General features: G+C 38.0%; 1 protein-coding gene across 1 annotated transcript in view; it reads right to left on the minus strand.

Moving 5' to 3' along the window:
* The window catches only part of LOC121324236 (atrial natriuretic peptide-converting enzyme-like), a 50,545-nt gene that overhangs the window by 25,191 nt on the left and 3,432 nt on the right, over positions 1-21,922 (minus strand). Inside the window, exons 2-5 of the mRNA XM_041265906.1 lie at positions 21,675-21,819; positions 18,478-18,882; positions 11,015-11,225; positions 4,840-5,021 (exon numbers count right to left, since the gene is read on the minus strand). Of these exons, the coding sequence (XP_041121840.1) occupies positions 4,840-5,021; positions 11,015-11,225; positions 18,478-18,882; positions 21,675-21,819 (943 nt within the window). The remainder of the gene's footprint in view (positions 1-4,839; positions 5,022-11,014; positions 11,226-18,477; positions 18,883-21,674; positions 21,820-21,922) is intronic.

Consider the following 21,922-nt stretch of genomic DNA (forward strand, 5'->3'; position numbering starts at 1 on the left):
TCGGCTCACTAACTAAACATATGCAGGTCCCTGACTAACGCGCAGGACAGCTAAGCTGTTTACCTGACATATAACACAAAAACAAAATATGCACAAATTGTCAAAAGATTTCACACTATATATATATATATATATATATATATATATATATATATATATATATATATATATATATATATATATATATATATATAGGACATATATATATATCAGGGGACATTATCATTATCTACCTGAAAATGAAGGCTGCAAGGACATCGTGTTTCACTAGTTACTGTAAATAATCTTTGCTGTAAGCTATATGTTTGGGGTGAACAAGAGGTTTCATTGAGTGCTTCGATATATTCCGCAATGTCTGCTTATAAAAAATGCAGGTTTACTACACTTTCAAAGTTTTTGGGACATAAGCTTTGAATTTGAGGCACTGTACTGCTGAATTGGTTAGGGTTAGGGTTAGGTTAGAACAAATGTAAGTGGATTTAATAGATTAGGTTCTGACAAGTTATTAGATCATTTTCTATCCATTCACACTGCCAGAAGTAGTCTCTTACTGTTATAGATTGGTTCTTTAAAAAATGTGTAGATTGTAAACTATGGTTTAAATTACTTAGAAAATCAGACTAACAGTGTGGCAGAAATTTTCCACAGTTAAGCAACAAAAATGGCAGACACACTTACTGAGAAACAGCCATAAAGAAGCTATTACTTCTGAATTTGAGCCATTTCATCGATAACTACCTGGAATGAACACCAGCTGGTAGTCATTCAACCAGACGGTAGCATATTTGGGGAAAATCACAAGTCACGCAACTGTTATTATCAGTGACATGTAAATTGGCTGCAAATAGGGAACAGGAAACCCAGAAGAGACTGGAAGATTTAAATCACCAGGCTATTTTATTATTCAGTGTGGTCTCACAACCTCCAAGCTTTAGACACAACCTTTCGCTCCTTAAGACACATTTTCTTGTACTGGTAGTTGACAAATACTAACATAACAACATGTTTTATTCAATGGAAATGTAATGTTATTAAACTGTTGGTGGATAATCAAGCCATGTATCAAGCCAGAATTGTACATTTTACATCTGCATATGGTGTACAGGTCTTACTACATTGGTATTGCTCATGGTTTGTTTTAGGGCATGCTGTTTTTTTTTTAAAGATATACTTGTTCTAAAAAATTAATTATTTGATTTGCTATATGATTTGAATAATAGGCGGCAGCCGCAGACCATGTACAATAGCACTGTATAGATCCATCACAGAGATTCCCTAATGGAACAGTAGTTTTTGCCTTTTGTTTTTTGTTATAGTACATATACTGTTTACCATTTAAACTTTTTATTCTGTGTATTTAAATATAAGAGTGCTTTTGTGCTTTGTCACATCAAGGGATACTGTATATTTATTAAAGGTAAATTTTAAAATTGTGATTTGTTAACACAATTATGTGACATGCAATATTTTATTTTGCACTATAGCCTCACAAATTCTTAACGACGATACATACTAATAGCAACAATATAACAAAAGCACTGAAGCCGTGGAGAAATACAAGACTTACACTTCTGTGTGATCCCTAAACTGCCACTAGGAAACCTAGGATTAATAAAATATATGGGCTGGATATTTCCAGTCTTGTAACAGCTCTTGTCCCCTCAGGTTGATACAGTGTCTGATACTGCCAAAAGCCAAAGACAGTAGTCTTCCACTATATGCCTCAACTACAGTCCATACAGTATTTGCATTTTATTAAACCTTTGTTTTAAAATCTGTCTTGTAATTTGTTAAAAACCATCATGTGTCTATACTTTGCACAATAGCCCCCAAGCCTCCTTAATGATGATCTACATTCATAGAAACAGTGCATATACTTTAATTATTTCATAGCAAATGTATATAGTGTAACGTGCTATCACCTCCATTGTGGTACACACACACAATGCCTACAGTACATTATGGGTTCTTGACTGACAAATTGGAGTCCCATGGGTGTTTTTTGCAGGTTTAACATAGGATTATGATAGGAGATTTACTTTCGTGTGGGCGGGATAAGGGAATGATTATAAAGAGGTGCGCGGGGTTAACCCGGGCAGAGCTGAGCTAATTGTAACTTTCCAGTACACTATACAGAGTGGGCCGGTACAGTGTAAACATTTGAATGGCAATAAATACTTCTTTATACCTGAACAATGTGGTCCGAAGTGCCTCTGTGGGGTCAGTCGATAGGGAACGCTACACTGGTGATAGAGGTGGACACAGGTTCCCCGGAACGCACTCGTCGGACTGTAGCCTGGTGAGCAAGTCCGGGGTGGACTTGAGGCTGGCAGGGGAGAGTGTAGCGAGCACAGAGGAAGGCAGCAGCAGGGCTGGTAGGTGACGTAATCACATACAAAGACATAAGCCCGATATATATGCTCCTTGCAAACGAGCCGGCTCTTTTGTACACTGGTATCGGCGCTATGCTTTACTGCGAGAGGTCCCTGGTTCGTGCCCGCCCTCCGCCTCTGTGTGGATTGCCTCTTCCTTCCTGTGTGATGCGCCTGCCTGCGGGAACTGGGATCACTACAATATTCTCATACAAACCGCCCTGATCTAGACTGATGTGCTCACCTGTCACAACCCAAAGAAAAAGAATGGTGGAAGCAGGGTTTCCTCAGCTTTCTGAAGATCGGCTTCAACAAATTGTAAACTAAAGAGATGCTATAAAGACCTAACCCGTCTTCTGTGAGAGCTATGCACTGCGATCAGGAAACCAAATGCTTATACGTACACACTAAATTCATGTTTTCTACATTATTTTATAATCCAAGCTACTTGCAGGAACGACAGGAAGCTATTCTAAAGTAACATGTTCGAGAGTAAATCTGCAAATGTAACAAAGTTGTACCGCCATACAGTTTAGCAAGAATTCCACTGGAGTTTCAAGCATTTAGAATAAACCTCTCTAGGCTCTTTCCAAAGCAAAGAGGGTTTGTTACTCGTACAGAAATGAAAGAGACCTCAGTAGGATATTATTGAAAGCACTAATGTTCAGGGTACTTGGCAGTTTAAAAATGTACAGATATTTCCAACTAAATGTTTCTTAGCCTGATTAAGTCAGACAAAAGACGTTCCTGCTGGCAGACCCATACTGAGGACCTACCTTAACTCTGCCCCTGGCTGTTCCCACTTTGTGATGAAAAAGACTAATTGCTAACCCAATCTTAAAACAGATACACCTTTGACTCAAATATCTTCTGTTTTGCAGGACTTTAAATGGCACAAATAACCATTGCGTCCTTTTGTGGTGGTTTTCATAAACAAAAATATTGTTGTTTTGACTGCAATATTTGAAATATATAGGTTGGAAAAAAAAATCACAATTATTATTAAAAAAAATAGTTTTAAGGTAAGACTGTTAAAAACAGGCCAAAATGACAACGCAATTGCAAAATATCTAACATTAGCCCTTTGGCTGATTCACAAGAGAATTCACTTTTCTTTTCTTTTCTTTTAACTCAGTTTGCTGTTTCCATTTTGAATATTAGTGAATGTTGTATCATTTGTTTTTATTGCAAAAGAGTGTAAGTCATAAGCTGTGCTGTTTTTGGATCAGTTTTAAGGGATACAGTACAAAAATAGTCATGTGCTATAACTGAATGCTTATTGATAAATAAGAAAAGTTGATTAAAATAATATTTTATTTAAATGATTCATGTTCCTTTGTTGAAAGCATGTGTATCTGAATTATCTTCCTCACCCTGCAGTCTTGGTATTTTCACAGTACAGGGAAAACATATGTGACTCTTTTGTATGCAGAATGCCTTGGTGCAACTTTCCTGGAATGATCTGACAAGATGAACTTCTACATTACTGGGTCAGTTAAACCTTACAGTTAATGAGTTTAAACCAATCCACATGGCAATCACATGAATAATTACAAATAATTAAAAACATACACGCTTATTCTCAAATGATGGGAGGTGTCATTTTAAATGTGCATTATTAACACAATCCATCTGATCATTTCAGTTTTGTGCAGTGTGTCAAGGCTTGTGATTATCAAGTGGGTCAATGTGATTATCAAATAATTCCAAACAAAATAACTCATTACGACACATGGAACTTCAAATTAAGACAATATGAAAATTGTATTTAAAAAATAAAAGTTATTCCATACTTCAATCATTTGAATTAGCACATTCCACCCCTTAGGGATAAGAACTGCTCAACCAAACAAAGATAAAAAGAAATTGCACAATAGTACCTATTGTTCACTGTGCAGTGTCAGGGCTGTTTATGATGACAGACAATCCCATCTCTGGATTTAATTTGATTACCATTAAATACAAACAAATGTTTTTTCAGCTTAAAGAAAATACTATGAGAGATTTGTTCCATTTCTGTTGTATCTGATTTTGTGACAGACATGTCTACTAAGTATAAAGTGTTATGTATAATTATGAAGAACCAGAATGGAAATTTTCCTTGGCTATTTAAGAGGGTGGAGTTGGATGATTTCCTCGTCACTTAATTAAGAGCCTCTGCTTTCCGAGGGCCATCACTTTAAACTGCCTTACATCCCATGGAGGGTGTGAGGCTGAGGTAATTTCTTACTAAATGTACATTGCTTATTGTTTTTCTAAGAGTTATTCTGCAATTCCACAAATTTCCCACTGTCTTCTGTGGATAAAACCTCATATCTGCAGGCCATTGTTGTTATGGTATTGTCTGTGTTTTGTTGTGTTCATAAACTGTATTTTAAAAATGGAGGTTGACAACCTTATTATACACTTTCAATCTTATTAAACACAGGTCTGGTGTGTATACAAGACAGTAAAAAGAGTAACTCACATGACTTCCCTTTCTCCGTCTGGGGTCTGAAGCAGGTTTGGCTGCCATTTCCTGCCACGGTGTCGTTGCTGAACTGAGAGCACCTGAGGAACGCTGGCCAGGAAGCATTCACCATTTGGAGAACCGGCTCACACCCTTCCTTTGCAGCCTCACAGAATGACATGCAGGGAAGAAGCACTCTCCTTTCAGAGAAGAAGGACAAGTCAGCCACTTTGCCAACACTTCAAAATTTGTAAATATATTTCTGTTTTGCATAAATATGAATAAGGCATTCAAGAGCAAGTTATAAACTTCAGTAACAACAACAGACATTTGCTCTCTTAATTGCAAACATTTGTATTTTTACAGAATTGGACCCCAGGACAGGCACTTTTTCTAATTTTCTTAAATTCCAATGCACAGGATGACAGTAGAGGTTCAATAGAACAGTGTCTTAAGATCCATCACAAGAAAACACAATCTGATGTGAACTATGCACCCTGGTATCCTTTGATGAAAAGCTAAAATAAATTCAGAAATCACAAGCACAGCATAAATGCACAGGCTTTTGGGATGATTAAATACGGCTGGGGTAAACAAATTAAAAATAAAACAAAAATATACAGCATACCCATAACATGGGAACCCGACCAGAACTACTGTATGTAATTAAGATTTGAAATGTTGATTTCAATGCTTTTTGTTCCTCACTGCATGAATGTTCTGCTCATATATTTAGTGCAACTTCTTACACAGACACAGTTTATAGAAACTACTTGCATAGAAGGCTTACAGTTTTAAATCTTTCCAATTTAAGATTCTGTTCGGTTTACCATTTCTAAACATATTTCTTTAGAAATGTGAAAAGTTACAGGTAGGGGAAAAGTTAGCCAGCTATCTGAAGTCATCAATATACCTCTGGTTAAATTCAATATTGCAGTTGACATAGATTGTCCATCTTCTGCATTCTAGGTTTTACTGCATGTTCTAGTCATCATACAACACACTGGGGTTCAAACCCCCGTCTCCAGCCTACCATCCACATGTCAGCCAGTTGATTTATGAGGTCTTCTGACTATCCTGAGTCATTTATGATCTGTTTCGCCCTTCAAAATGTTCTGCATGTAGCAGCCACTTAACCAGGTGACATATATATTCACAACCTATATCTACAGCATTGCCTGGATAGTCCATTGTGTTTCAGGTGGACCAGGAACAAGCTCAATAAGAATTTATTTGACGTCAATCTCTGTGTTTCTTAATATTTTGGCAATTCATCCATAAACATTTTGCAAATGTACAGATTTATCGATGTGTTTGAGGTTCTATACTTATTTAGTTTCTTAATCCTTTAGCTGAGTGCATTCTAAATTGAACTGATTTTACATTTATGACTTGACCTGACATTGATGGCTATAAATGTATTTATTGTTTATGAAAGAACTTGGGTCATTTCATTTTATTTTATCAACATCTCAAGAACTTGAGGTTCTTTGTTTGGTCCTCTGAACAGCAGCCAACTCCTAGTGAAAAAACCTTATAATGTGGGCCAAAAAATGTCAAGTACCTTAACAGTGTAGCAGTGCCATGACAAGAAAAGAAAACAAACATTCACGTTCAGAATCAATGGCTGTAAACTCTTTTTCCAGGCAATGGGACTGCTATTTACAACTGATTTTTCTGAATCATTACACTTAGCTTTCTATGTTTTCAGACTAGAATTAATGAAAAAATATATACCAAAGCAAAATATAACAATAATAAAAAAGACTAAAATAGCATATCATAAGAGCAGCTTCTAGGTTGAATCCATTGGTAGGATAATACCACTTATTTTGGCTAGTATTACCACAAAAGTATGATCCAGCACACTCTGGTAAGCCATTGCACCATATCAACACCAGTGTGTTAACATATATATAACACTGTAGTTGTTCCATATACATTACCTTTACTCCTACCATTATGTTATCCCAAAGGCACAATTTAAACTTTAAAGAAAGAGAACACCAAAACACTTTAAATGCCAGTTTTCACTGAGGATCTCTTAGGAAAACATCACTTGACTTCAATGTTATTTTTCTAAGTTGGGAATGCTGGGTATTCATGTTATGTGTGGCAATATCTCTTAATCATTTATTCTCCCTGTCCACGTCAAAGAGAGAGCCTAAATCTCCCTGACAGCATTTATTTTTTTGCTGTTTAACATGTTTAGTGTTTGGTCATGGGTGTCATGACCCTGCCTTAAGTTTTAATGAAACTAACTGCAAGAGCGTGGAACCCATAACTCTGTGTGTAAACTAAAATGTCAGCAGAATCTAATGACATTAGCCAATATATATGTCTTTGTATAATTGGCAGTAATAACACTGGTTACAGAGAAAATCATGTACGGTTTATTTTAGACTGTGTTCTGTTCCTGTGCCAGTGGTCTGAGTTTCAAGAAACACGCCATTTTCCACATTGCCTTAATCATGTTGGAATGTCAATATATCAGCGAAGGAAGGTCAAAAAAGTAATAACTTGAAATTTTCAGCAAACTGAGCTACAATATTTTTACATCTTGTTGCACAGACTAACTGCAACATTTAAACAAAACCACACTAGAAGTTTCCATATCGGCACCTAAAGATGTAAAGACAAACTTTGTTGGAGTCATTACCCAATCAAATATATCTGAAAAAATGGCAATCCATTTGGCCTTCTTGATTTCAGACTAAAGTATTCTATTTGTTTCTCCTCCTGTCCATTCAGAACATCGCAGCTGGGTACAGTTCCATCTTATTGAATCCTGTCTCATCTGAAATAACAGCAGTCAACTCCTATCAAGTTTTATAAGGGCAACATGTCTTTGGAACAGTGCCTGTGACTAGAATCTTAAGAAGACTAATAATTATTAAATACAATTCAAGATTTGTAATGTTATTCGACTAAAAAAGCCCTACACTTTAATGTAAATGCAACTGTACATTATAAATATCTGATACCAGTTTAAAAAGCAATAGCTTTCCAAATTGAAAAAAACATGCTGTCAAATAAAGGTTAAAATGAATTGTTATTTACATGACAATATAAAAGTAGGTCTTGGAAAACATGTTTTGTTTTTTATGCTGGATGCAGACTCCACAGTCTGATTAATGATACTTTTGTGTTGTTACTCTACAATCCATATTTTGTATTATTTATTTATTTTAGACACTGCAAGAGCTTGCAACTTAGACACCATTTTTTTGTATTGAACATTTTAATGTTATGGTGCTACTTTGGATGATGTGTGTCATGTTGTGTTTTCACACTGGACTGCAATTTCTTGCATGCAGGGATTATGTAGAGCCTTTTATTTTAGTGGACCAAACATTGTACATGTTTATATATTTTTTAAATGTAGCGACTTTTATTTTTACACCTACAAATGTGTTTTTCGTGATGTGGTTTTGCACTAAATACTGCAGCTATAAAGTGTAAAGTTTGTTTTGTGAAAAGATTTGAAATGACAAAACAGTGGATATACTGCTGTAACTTTGAATTGTACTTCACCAGTCATTAAATATGTTAAGTGCACTTCTTGATTCTTTAGCGTGACTGTGCGCTGTGCTCTACCTTTGAATTTTAAGCATGCCTATTGTAAACGTAATTTAACTAATGTTAAAAATACTCACTCTGCAATAATGCCTGTACTTTCACCCCTGCCTGATCAAATTCAACCTGACAAAAACAAATATGACAGGCAGGATACAAACTGAATTATGCAGCAGTCTGCAAACCAGATGGAGACAGAGAAAAACTCTTCTAACTCTACGGTATGAACTTCAAAAACAAATTCTGTTATTTATTTATGTTATGTATTTATTTACTTATGCTGTATCAGCTACATTTAAACAAAATATACAAGTCAATATTAATTTACATATGCTGTATCAGCTATATTTAAACAAAATATATAAAGTCGTATTTACTATCCAACCTTGCCTCACTTATTTTTTTTTGACTGAATCATATATTAAATATATACTGCAGAAAATGAAATGTTCCTTGGGAAGACTATTGTGACCTGCAGCTGTGGCTTTGGACATTATAGCCCCGTTGGTAACAATGGTCTTCCCTCGGATGAATCAGTTTCTACTATAGCCCTCTCCAGTCCATACTTACTATATATAGATACACACAAACATACAGCAAGTGTTGCCATATTGAAAGCTTTCATCGCAACAGTCTAAATTTTTCTTTTTTTTTTTCTTCTTTGCAGGGTCTCATATGGAATCACTCTCGCATTTATTTAAATCCAGTGACAGAATGGTTTTATAATCGTTTGGTGAAATGCACTGTTCCAAATTAGGAGTTAACCAAATGAAGTGCTTTCTCTAAGGAAAGTAATTCCAGAAATTCAGGTTTGATTTAGATGTGTGCATACTTTATTTTCCATTTATTGTACTTATATTAACAGAATATTATATTAATCTGCGGAATACCTTAAATATACAGCATTCATTTGAGAAATACAGTCACAGATTTATACACACATCTCTTCTAATCTCTACCAACCCTGTGGTTCTACAGACAGAATTGACTCTCTAAAACCCTAAAGTAAAATTTAAATTTGTAAAATGCCTAACGCAGGGAACATTCCTGTCTGGGAAAACAGTGACCTCAGGGTTGCTTAAGCAACACCGAAATATAATCCTTCTTGATTAAAAACAACAAAAATGTTTTACTTGTTATAGTTCACTCCTCATTTTACCTCTTATCAATAGAAATAACAACTTTAATTAAACCCTGTTGTTGCTTAAATAAAAACGAAAGCAAGCGGTAATGACAAATTCCATATTTTCTGTTTGCTGTTTAAACTACCATAATGTCATGCATGGTTGACTTTGTGTAATTTTAAGCCCTCTAAGGATCAAATCACTGGTAATCATTTAAAAGCAGGTATCCATTTAATCTATAATAGGAAAACCACTCTCAACTATATCAGTATTTTATAGACTTTCCATCACTTAAGCTTTTTAAACAGATGTTCCAATACATACATGCTTATGAAAGTTGGTCAATTTATTTTTATGCCCCATAAGAAATGGTAGATATTTTTGAACAAAAGAATTAACATATACACAGAAAAACAAGCAAAAAACAGGAAAGCACTTGTGAATGATTATGAATGCTCTTTTTTTTTTTTTAAGACAGCGGTTCAGGAGGGGTTAAAGACAGACTATAGTTTGAATGTTCAGATGTAGATGTACAGAATGGGTCAGCCTTTCGATTGTGGTGATAAAACAAATGATAAAGCACCGCAAGAAAAAATAAAAGACAATGTTAAATCAGAAGATATGCATTCATTTCAAGGGAAAGGAAAATAAACAGATTAAGATCTTTATGTGAATGTAAGAGGAAGTGAGCTAGTAACTTTGTGTTTTGAATGTTTTTTAAAAAAAGGCCTGTATTAAAAAAAATATTTTTCAGGTGCACTTGTCAGAGGGATTAAAGGAACCAAATTATGCCGTAAAGCTATAAAAGCAGAGAATGACAGCTGGAACTGTGCAAGCCTTACGCGCTTTGTGATGGTGGTCCACTATGAAAGGTGCTATATAAAATAAAGATTGATTGATTGAAAGTGTCCTTCTACCTAAGCAATAAGCCAAAAGCAGAACTACCAATTTCAAACTGTCAGAAGAATAAGGCTTCTACATTTCTGATTGCAATCTAGTCTACTACAGTATGCTGATGGAAGCACAGTCTGGGTCTTTATCTTATAGACCCAGAGTGGATTGTTTCTGGAGGTCTTCCTGGGGAGAATAGCAGTGATCTATATTTAACAAGTTCTGTACATTTAAAACTAAATTAAACAATAAAATATTAATTTGGTTAGTTTAAGTGATTATTTCTGGTAGCATATATTTATCTTTTAGTGTTAGTTGTGTGTATGCAGTATGTGGTATCATTTTTAGTAGTGTGAGCCATAGATCCTTTACAAATAGAGGAGTCAGTCAGGTGTTGTACTAAAAAGTCAAGCTGCAGCCTTAAATATAAAAGGAATATTCAACAAGTTATCATTAAAACCTTGTTGTGTAATACTGAACCTTCTTGGTTGGGTGTTCCACTTGATCTGGATTCTAATGAACGTCAAGAGGTTCAAGGTCAGAGTGTCTGTGACAGTAAATGTCAGAGGTTCTTATCGTTGGTGTTTCTGCCTGTCACATACCTTTTGTCGCCTTCATTCCAGCATTCTGGAAGAGCCAAGTTGCAGCCAAACAGCATGATGTGGTGATAGCAGTTGAGGCGGTTCAGATAGCTGAAGAACTTGAGGAAAATCTCAATTTCAATGCCTTTGACTATGGAAAATTGGGATGTGAGAGTGGTCTGGTTGTAGGGAAGTATTTGGCACTGATTCACGCTGATATCCGTACAGGCACCTAAAAAAGAAAATCGAGACTTGAAATATGATTCATTAATTTGTTTTCTTTATTTAAGTTTGAGGCTTTAAGTTAAAAATGAGAGAACTCACCCATAGCATTTTGTTTATACTGTACATTTAGACAATGGCAAAACACTGAATAGCCTTGAGGTTGAGCAGGAAACCTTTATTCTAGATATTTTTTTAAGTATATCACTGGCTTTTAACTGGCAGTTAAAAATCATTTCAGAATACTATTACTGTAGTGTAATACAGTATTTTCATAAGGGACTCTTGAACTACACGTTGTGGTCTCAGCCTTTGAGTACTTCAATAAAAAAAAAAAACATTTACATGTATGATACAATAGTTGTCAAATAAACAATTAAAAAGGTCAATAAGCAACACACTAATGGAATGACAGATGGAAACAATCACCACTATTCTGTGCAGCACAAAGATCAAATACTTTTATTTGGTTTATTGTTTTCCTCCTAATATATAACCTTATTATTGTTATTTGTTAATACAATAAACTGTAGAGACCTGTACAGAAGTATTTACACAGTTATTAACACTCCTTGTGATTCACAAAAGACATATGTTTCCACAGTATATAAGGTCAGCCCAGAGTGGCTGAGTGTTTCAATAAACTCTCCCCCTCCACCCCCCACCCCCCCAAAGCCCTAACTGCAAGATTTTCATAGGAGGCACAAAAAGAATTAGATGTTTTAAAACCTGATTTTGACCTTTGACGGTGAAATATGGGACACATTACAATGTTATTGCTTACCACTTTTGATACTTACTAAAATAAGCTAAACCCAGTTCTTACAATATCTCAAATATCTTGTCCCTTTTGAATATCTTTTCTATTTGTTCCCAATGCAAAATAGACTCACAGCAGGTAAATTTGGATAGCACTTAAACTGTCTTATCAACTCAATCTTGAAATGGGACTAACTGAGTTTATTTTATTAGTAGTGACCCTTATAATGAAATGCTTCTCTTCTCAAGGTCTTCATGAAATCAAATTAGAAATAAGCTTTTTCATAGTCTCTTTACCAACCAAGTTTAACCTTCTGTGAAGTGAAAAAAATAATCTAAATTATTAAAAACCTCCCGAATATTCAGATCAACTTTGCTTTATTTACCCCACTTATTTGTAAAGATTAGGTTTTCACTGTAATGTTATATAATTGAAATATTCCTAACATAAACATACAAAAACATTGACAAATCTGCAAAAACATATATTTGACTAAGTATATTTATTATATTAAGGGTTATCTTTACTATTTTAATAAAGTAGGCTGTGACTTTATTTCTGAATGGTATCGTTTTTTTGTTTTCTTAAGCATTTTCTGTGGCAGTAGGTAGACCTTTCTAGCAGGGTCTAAATGCATTGAATTTGAACAGCTTTACCAAGATTTCCTATTGGTCTGATGCCTGCTTTTAATGTGTTACAGATTTTTTGCTATGTATATGTATACCCAGGTCAATTTAAACATAAGTAGTTCAGGATCTGAATAGGAACAGAATAAAGTCAGCCTCATTATATTTGAACGGATGACTTTTTAAATGACCCGTGTAAATCATTGCAATCTCAATTACTTTGGCACATTATCTAGCAATGCCTTAAAAACATTTTCAACAGCAGCAGCAAAGATATTTCTAAGAATGATCTTTACCAGTTACATATTTAGATACAAAATATATATTTTAGTCTGTTTAGGATGACATATTTGACCAAAAAATTGATATTCATTAAACTTTTCTTTACTGATGTTAAAAGCAGCCCAGATCAGTCTGGAACACTTTTATGAATAATGAACTTTAATTTTTTCAACAATGGCGAACTGTAAAAATGTATGAGCTGAAGCTTTGGGACTAGGGCACGTTGTTTCAGAATCATCGTTTTTAAAATAAGCAGTTGAAGTTAGATGCTGATGCATATTTTTCTGTAATATTGGGGATGGTCAAATTTTTTATTTTTAAAGTTTAAATGTTTTGTATATGTTAAACGCTTTGGAATCATTCCTCAATGTTTAACAATTGTCAATTATATTCATGTCAAATAAAGATGTCTTTTCATACCTGTTGTCCACATTAGTGTTGCAATGTTTCTTAACAATAATGAACTGCACCCAAATGGAGATCTTCTCAGGATTACTTTTTTATGGCTTTACAAAAAAATCCCACTATGTTAAAGTTTAAACATTAAAGCATGTTTAATCCCAAGGCTTTAACATAATCTTCTTCTTCTTTAAAATCCTGAACTAGTATATTAAAATAACACTGAACAGCTAAACACACACACACACACACATATATACTGTATATATCGTTGGGTTACTTACCGTAACCCTGGTTATCTGAAAGAGAAGACGACCACCAAAACATTACGTACGGGATAAGCCTGCCTACCGAGGAGTCATTCCACCAAAACATTACATATGGGAACGGGGGGACGCATCAGAACCTCTTATCCTTAAGTTAGCAGTGCGAGCGTGCAACTTCAGGGACCCTTGTGCCTATTGAAGGCAAAGAAGGATCTACCACATTCAAGTGGTAGAACCTGAGAATGTATGCGGCGTAGCGCAGCTAGCTGTCGTACATATATCGGACAGTGAGGCTCCTCTGAAGAGGGCCCAAGATGTAGCCAACCCTCTAGTAGAATGTGCAGCTACTCTCCCAGGTGGGGGTAAGTCAGCACTGTCATACGCCGCAGAGACTGTATCCATAATCCAATGGGACAGTCGTTGTTTTGAGAGGGGCTGTCCTAGAGTCCATAACCCGTGATAAACAAACAGCTGGTCAGAACGACACAGAGTCCTTGTTCTATTCACATAACATCTCAGCGCCCACACTGGGCAGAGGAATTTCAATCTCATCTGAAGAAAATGGAGGTGGATTGAAATACAGACTAATTCATGTGGAAGGCTATGATCACCTTGAGGAGGAAAGTAGGGTTTGTACGCAGAAACACCCTACTGCCATTGTCCCAAATCTGCATACAGGAGCTGTGCACTGGCAGCGCCTGTATCTCACTGACCCGTTTTGCAGAGGTGAGAGCCAAGAGGAAAGCTATCTTCATGGACAGATGTTTCTATTCTATGGAGTGTATGGGCTCAAACTGAGCCTTCGTGAGAGCCTCCAGTACAACATCAAGGTTCTAGTCAAGGAGAACAGCTCTCCTGGGAGGGCGTAACTGCAGAGCGCCTTTAAGAAACCGGGCAGGCAAAAAATGCGCACCTGGAGATACAGAATCTATGGGGGCATGGCATGCAGAGATAGCCGCTAGATGCACCTTCAGTGTGGAAGGTGACCTACCAGCATCAAGCAGTTCTTGCAGAAACTGCAAGACAATTGGCATGGGGCATGAATTCTAGTCAGACACCAATTCTGAAAATACCTACTTATAGGCATACAGCGACCTAGTGGAGTCTGCCCTAGCGCTCTGCAGAGTACCCACAACCACGTCTAATAGCCCTAGGGCTGTCCTGTTCAAGGGCCAGACCCATAATTGGAACCTGCCCAGTTCGGGATGCCAGAGAGAGCCTCTCATCTGACTGAAGAAATCCAGGCGAGGCGGGATCTCCCAGGGCTAACTTTGTATGAGCTGGCATAGGGTCGAGAACCAGATTCTCCTGGGCCACCAAGGAGCCACTGTCGCTCTTTCTAACAGGCGCTTTCTCTAACTGTCGCTTTCTCCAACTGGACCTTCTCCAACAAGGCTGGGAGCAACGGTACTGGTGGGAACATGTAAAGGAGCGTCCTGGGCCACTCGTGGGCTTGAGCGTCGACACAGAGTGGATCGCCTAAGCAGTGGAGGGAATAACACAGGGAGTAATGAGTCGTCTCCGCCGAGGCGAAGAGATCGACTTGTGCCTTTCCAAACCGTTCCCAAATGCGCTCCACCACCTGCAGGTGGAGTCGCCACTCCGACGGATGCGACCCTTCCTCGACAGAAGGTCTGCTTCTCCAGGTAGATGCGTCACCCGCTGGCACTGCAGGTTCCATTGTGCCCAATTCAGGAGCTGGAAGGCAATGCGATGCAACCCCGGGGACTGGAGGCCACCCTCGTGGTTGACATATTCCACCACTGACGTGTTGTCCATTCAGACCAGCACATGTGTATCCTGCAACACCGGAAGAAAGTGCTGAAGAGCCAGGAAAACAGCCTGCAGCTCCAGCACATTTACGTGCAGGACTATCCAACTCCTCTGCCTTCCCAAACCACCCCGCAACCCAAGTTAGTCCATAGTCACCACTTGGCGAGTTAACACCACTTCCATCCTCACACTCTCGCGCAGGTGAGGGAATCCTCCACCATTGCAGGCCCGCGGTGCACGTGTGAGACACCGTCAGACGACATTGTCTGTCTTGGGGTGTAAATGAAATGCAATGAGCCACGCTTGGAGCAGGCACATGCATAATAAACCCAGCTCGATGGCTGAAACAGGGATAGGCAACCCTGAAAAGCTGCTACCCTGTCGTCTGACAGATATGTGCGCATCATACTGGAGTTTAGCCAGAGCCCCAAGTACATTGTGCACTGCACCGGTATAAGCCGACTCTTCACATCGTTGATGGTGAGGCCAAGCCTCACCAGAAGCTGCGTCACGATCCCTGCGTGGGCCACTGCTCCCTCTCATGACTGAGAGCAAATCAGCCAGTCGTCGAGACAGTTTAGTACTCAGCAGGTGTTGGGGGCTACGAGACGATTGGCTTGCTTGCACAGCAAGGCGGCCACTTCTTTCTGGAGTACCGATACCTGAAGAGGGTCCATCACTGATGTGTGCATGACTCCTCAGAAGGGAGGAGGTCCCAAACAGAACTGCAACACATAACCGTTGTGCACAGTAGCGAGCAACCATGGTAGTGAGCACTATGAAGTGCAAACGCACCAGTATTGCAGCTGGTGTGTGGAGAAGGGATGAGTCTGAGGCCACAAGCCTTCAGGGTCCCTGCTGGGGCGGCTGAGGTTGGGGCCGAGCACGCTGAGGTGGCTGCCTAGGACAACGGCCCTGGAATTGCCTCCTGGAATGCTGTTATGTGGACACACTGTGCCCTGCATTCCCGTTGCCCTGTGGAGGGACTGCTGTGGCCTGCAGGCGATGCCTCAGGTTATCAAGCAAGCCGTGGGCACTGGGACTGTCTTTGTGAAGGTGTGCAACTGGGGAGGCTGCCATCGGCCTGACCTACCCTGCACCGGAGCATGGTGAGAGTGCAGTAAGATTTCCTCCATAGCCAGCCCAAAGGTATGTCCCGGGGATATCAGCGCGTCCAGCAACGCCGCCTTATCCGCATCAGTCACCCTTGCCTGCAACAGCCACAGCTGTCTGTGAGCCACCACCAGGCTCCAACCTAGGGCTTGCCCTTGAAGATCTGGAGCAGCATGCTTGAAAGGAAGCGAAGCTCAGTGGCCACCTGCTCTGGAAGCAGGGTCTCTGTGAGCACGCCATACAAATACGCAGTCAGTACATCCATCGTGTTAGCCAGGCAGGTCACCTGTGCCTCCACTGAGTAGGCCCTCTTTAGATGAATCTCCATAACCCTGCGCTGAGGGTTTGAGCACAACAGGTCCCTAGGCAATCTCTCCACCGGTGAAGCCTTAACCAAGGCCGCGATGGTGGTCAACCGGGGGAAATTCTGCCAGGCCCAGCTTTTCCACGCCCTCCAAAATACAGCCGTGTGGAGGACAAGGCCTGCTGTTTTTTTTTGTTTGTTTTTACCTAGCTGCTGCACAACACAGGCAAGCGTGTGTATCGCATGTGCACTGAAGATTTGCCAGCAAGGGTATTTAGTCAACAACAACAATTTATTTTTATATATATATTTAAACTGCCACACGGCAGCTAGCTTAGTCGCTCGACAGCGGGGGTATGGCAAAGCCTAGCAACGGCGGAGGATGGGCTCCCAAACCAGTGAAGGCTGGAAAAAATAACAGCACTCACTCCTTTAAATCAATAATGCACAGGTAGTCGACTCACGCAAGCACGCGCAGGTTGCTGAGGAAAGATAGAAAGAAAAAGGCTGAATCAGGAGTCACTGATTCAGTGAAAGTGGCAAGCCAGCTTTCAGCCTGAAAGCAAAGGAATTGCAGTAGACTCAAAGATTGTTTTCACAATACGCTCAGATACCAACACAGAGGGTCTTACCTTACCATCTTGAGAAGCAAAAAGAGAAATCGCTTCCATGGAATGCTGGTTTTAACCCTTCAGTAGGCGGGACCGAGGGCATCAATCCAGGAATGAGCCTATCAGCAGCTGGTATAGTCTGTCTACAGGCATATCCCATATATAATGTTTTGGTGGTGGACTTCAAATTGAAAGGGAAATATGTAACTGGCTACTAGAAGACTCCATTATGGCCTGGACCAATACTTTAGTCAGTAGTATTATTGACACTAGTTGCTAGTACTGAAGTATTCCTCAGAAGTTCAAGGGACCATTTCATCTCTGATTGCCAAATGTCAGGTTAGCAGATGTGTTCTCCCAACAGCAATTTTCTTTGAAGCATTGTACCGATTACACAGGTTTACAGTTACATTTCTTCAAAGTTGGTTCTAAAAAGCTGGTTCCAATTTAAGATGCTGATCGGAAGAGGGTGGTAAAATGAAATATGTTTAATAATATCAATCATCTTGATAATTATGTTATGGTTGGCTATTAAAAGAACAATAATATAACACAGCATTGTACCTAACATGAATGTAGTCTTGATTACATAAAAGCAAGCTTATTAAGATTCTAAACCAACAAATGTGATTTTACATTCTTCAGTTTCTTTTTCATTGGCTGAAACTTAATACAACTCAGGTGTAATCTGAAATTACCAACACACCCTCAATAAAAATATACATTTTTAAACCATATATTTTGCAGATGGCCATATTGGGCTAGAATTTACTCCACATTTTCATTAGCACAGTAGTTTCTCTGTCAGGAAACAACACCATTTACAATTCTAAAAGAAACAAACAAATAATAAAAAAAAAAAACTATTTACAAGCCTTACATTTCATTTCCAGCTGTTATTTCTGATTTGTTAATTTTATTGTGTGCATTTTTGCTTTTTAGAAAAAAACAAAAAATGTTAATGATTATCTAGCAGACCCACTATTGGTTATCAATGGTTTCTACTGATTCAGCACATTTTGACAACCTAATGCAATTGATTTTCTCTCTGTCATCTTAGTATTGCTACGGTGATGGATAACTAAAGAAAGACAGAAAATCTGGACAACTTGATTATCATAATCTTACCATTGTCTGGATAGGGCTTTGCTGGCTCTTGTGTAGTAGCCTGTACAACAGGGCTAAGGGATGCCACCCAATCCGGTAGAGCAGATGTCTTGCTGGACCATAGCCTGTTGTCTTGCCCTGTGCTATGCAGTCTCGAGCCCTCCCAAATGGGTGCTTTCGTTAGAAGACTGGGTCTCGGGGATGTGGTTTCTGAGCGTGGCATGAGATGATTATCCATTGCTTTAGGGTTGTGGTCACCACTGTTAGTTGAGAACACAGACTGGGTGCCCATGTCAGTGTATGGAGTCGTCCCCAATGGAGACCTTTCAGAAATGTTTATGATAGGAATGTGTGATGTTCGGGCACTGTCACTGGTGGACAGAAGGTCATTCTCACTTGACTCAAAGAAGCCTTTTCCTATTATACCTATTAAAAAAAGAAAGAAAAAGGATTAGACCATTTTTAAATGTATTTATGACTTACCTTTCAGGAAACTAAATTAGAAATGGTAGTAGAGGGGGTTTAGAAGCACATTTCTGCAGTATAATTATAAAAATAATCCACTGTTCTTTTTTTGATACTGTATCAGATTTTGAATTCTGTTATAATAGGCTTTTTTTTTTGCTTTGGGGGTGGGTGGGTTGTGAAATCTCTGAACCTTTCTCTGCTTTTGGTAGACATTTTAATTAAAGTTAGAATTTCAGCGAATGACATGAAATTACAATTGGCAAGACTTTAAAAAAAGCATTATTATTGCCCAGTTATTATCCACTTAGTATAAAGCATGGTCATTTAAACAGATTATATAAGCATGCTTACGTGTTGCTTTTGTATCACTTTTGACTGACTTCAACACATAATGATGTGATATAATACAAAATGACTTCAAGCAAACTGCTTCTAATCCATTTTATAATCACCAACAATAACATTTTAAATAGGTCTGGACCAAACTTTAAGTTTTAACATTATTAAAATAAAATTGGCTAGTTAATTCACTGTTTGTTTTTTGATATAACAATACAAAAGGGTTAGCGACTTACTGAAACATTAAGTCATACTCTATGCTCCAAAATATTACAGACCTCTAAGATAGAGGTCTAGGAAAAATAACATAACCCAAAACGGCAGACTGTTAGTGTAGTTTAGGAAACATAATTCCACTCAACACAAAAGACCAGTCTAAGTCAATCCAATATGTCATATTTGACTTGTTTCAATATACTACATGACACTAAAACTTTTCTTTTTGCTTACTGCTGAAAGAGAAACCGCAGGGCAAGCTTATAAAACATACAGGGAGATATTATCCTGGCTTCTATCAGCACTTAATAATGTGAGAACTATATAACAAGTTAATTCCCATGTGTGTACATTAGCTTTTAACATATTGAATATATGTGAATATATATAAAATATGTTAACAGCTGTGGCTGAAATCCCCAGTGATCAAAACTAGCTTTATTATTAACATCTCACATCTCCAAAAAAGGAAAGTGACTTACAGCATCTGTTGAACTAGTCACAGGTGTTTTTGTTGTTGTGAAATAAAAGAAGAATTTAACAGACCTGACTGCCAATGTAAAAAAAAAAAAAACCTGAGCATTTCATGGTACCTAAGGGGAGTCTGTTCTTATGGAAGTGGGAAACATCTAAAAGTTTGTAAGCAGATTTCACAAGGGATGCTGCCAGGTATCCTTTTCAAGTGACTGCTGTCCAAGACATACATGTACAGAACAGAAAACCTGTATTACTAGACCCACACGCATGTGGAAATTAATTCCTTTACAGACTTTACCTATTAAGACATTATATAATGTCCTCTTAGTCTAATAGCTGTGACAGTGCTGAACAATAGCAGTACTCTTGACAGATTTTATGAGATTACTTAATAAAATGTGACAATAGCAATGTGGGTGTAGCGATGAGAAGACTCACTACCATACTTGGCTTTGGAAACTGGGTTTGATTGTGACATGAAACACCTACACTATGTACCAACTTCCAGGTACCATATCCAGTAGTAATATACTGGAACAAGACCATTGTAATTTTAGTCATGGTCCAAACAAGAATTATTATTATTATTTTATTTTTATTCATTAGTACAGCAGTATATTCCATTTAATCTTGAGATGTTATAGAAAGAAATGTTACAGACACACATAAGTCAGGGCAATGATGATAATGCCCACATGAAGCATTTTTGAATATTGCAAAATGCCATCTTATTTTATCTGAAACTGTTGATAGTTGCCCACAATTGACCTAGCAACTCACCATGAATCATCTGTAACTGAAGAGGTGATTTTCCAAAATCAACATTGTCATAATTGCTTTGGGCATTTTATAGATGCTTAAATATACATATATTCATACATAAATGTGTAACAAGTATTTGCTGTATTCAGACTTTGAGATACAGCACATTAGTGAAACAAAGTGCAAACAAAGTAAAACAAAGAGGAATATGTTTCTTTGCGCACAGGAATGCACATCTCACAGCAGGAATGAGTTTTAAAAGCAAATAGACAGGACTGTTAAAGCTGTCCCTTTTACTGCCTTTCCAGTAAATAGACTTTTTAAAGGCATGTTTGTATTAAACCACAGCTAGTTGTACCGCAGGTTTAATAAGGTGTCTGTGTGCTTGTTTGTACGTATTTAGCTCTGTGCCAGTCTTTGCAATCTCCAGCCTGATCCTGAGTCTTGGGGTGTATCCCAAGCATAAACTTTTAATGGTGCTTACTCCTATTGCAAAGCAGTTTCATCCAATTTTGGTTTAAATATGTGCTTGATTAGCACCAGTGTATAGGTAACAAGCTCAGGTGTGTATTATTAAACTCATAGTAAAAGTTGGAATGGATCAAATTGCTATGCAATCTGAGTCTTATTTTCATCCATACTACTATCTGTTCCAAGCTATTTGTTGTTTTGGTGATTTCGACTGCTGTCTACTGAGGACCACTACAAGTTGAGCTCTTCAAACCTGCACTTCAGACTTAAACCAGGTTTGCACAATGTCGCCAGTATACCAGTGTCATAATATAAATACTGGAGTAATACTATAATAATTAAATACAATGCAAAAGCTTTTTTTTTTTTTTTTTTTTTTTGCTATGTTTGATTTGCAATAATACAGTAATTCAGACAAGGAGGAGTACGATTCAAGCAAAGATTAACAGTTATGTTGTAAAATAATTAGACAAGCAGCAACTTACCTACAAAAGCCAAAAGGATCACCAGTGAAAAGACGAGAGCGCAAATACACGGAATCAAAATAAACAGCAGGAGCCTGAGGTACTTGGCAGATCCCATTTTCTGAGAACAAGCATCCCCCATATTGTCTTCATCTGTCCCCAACACCTGTTTAAGAGAAGGGAACAGTAAAGTAGAGTACCATGACGTCAATGCATGGATTCGCAGGTCTAACTGAAAGTTTCATTATGACAATTTCATGCGCAAAACT

The sequence above is a fragment of the Polyodon spathula genome, chromosome 1, assembly GCF_017654505.1.
Source record: "Polyodon spathula isolate WHYD16114869_AA chromosome 1, ASM1765450v1, whole genome shotgun sequence".
Taxonomy (NCBI): Eukaryota; Metazoa; Chordata; class Actinopteri; order Acipenseriformes; family Polyodontidae; genus Polyodon; species Polyodon spathula.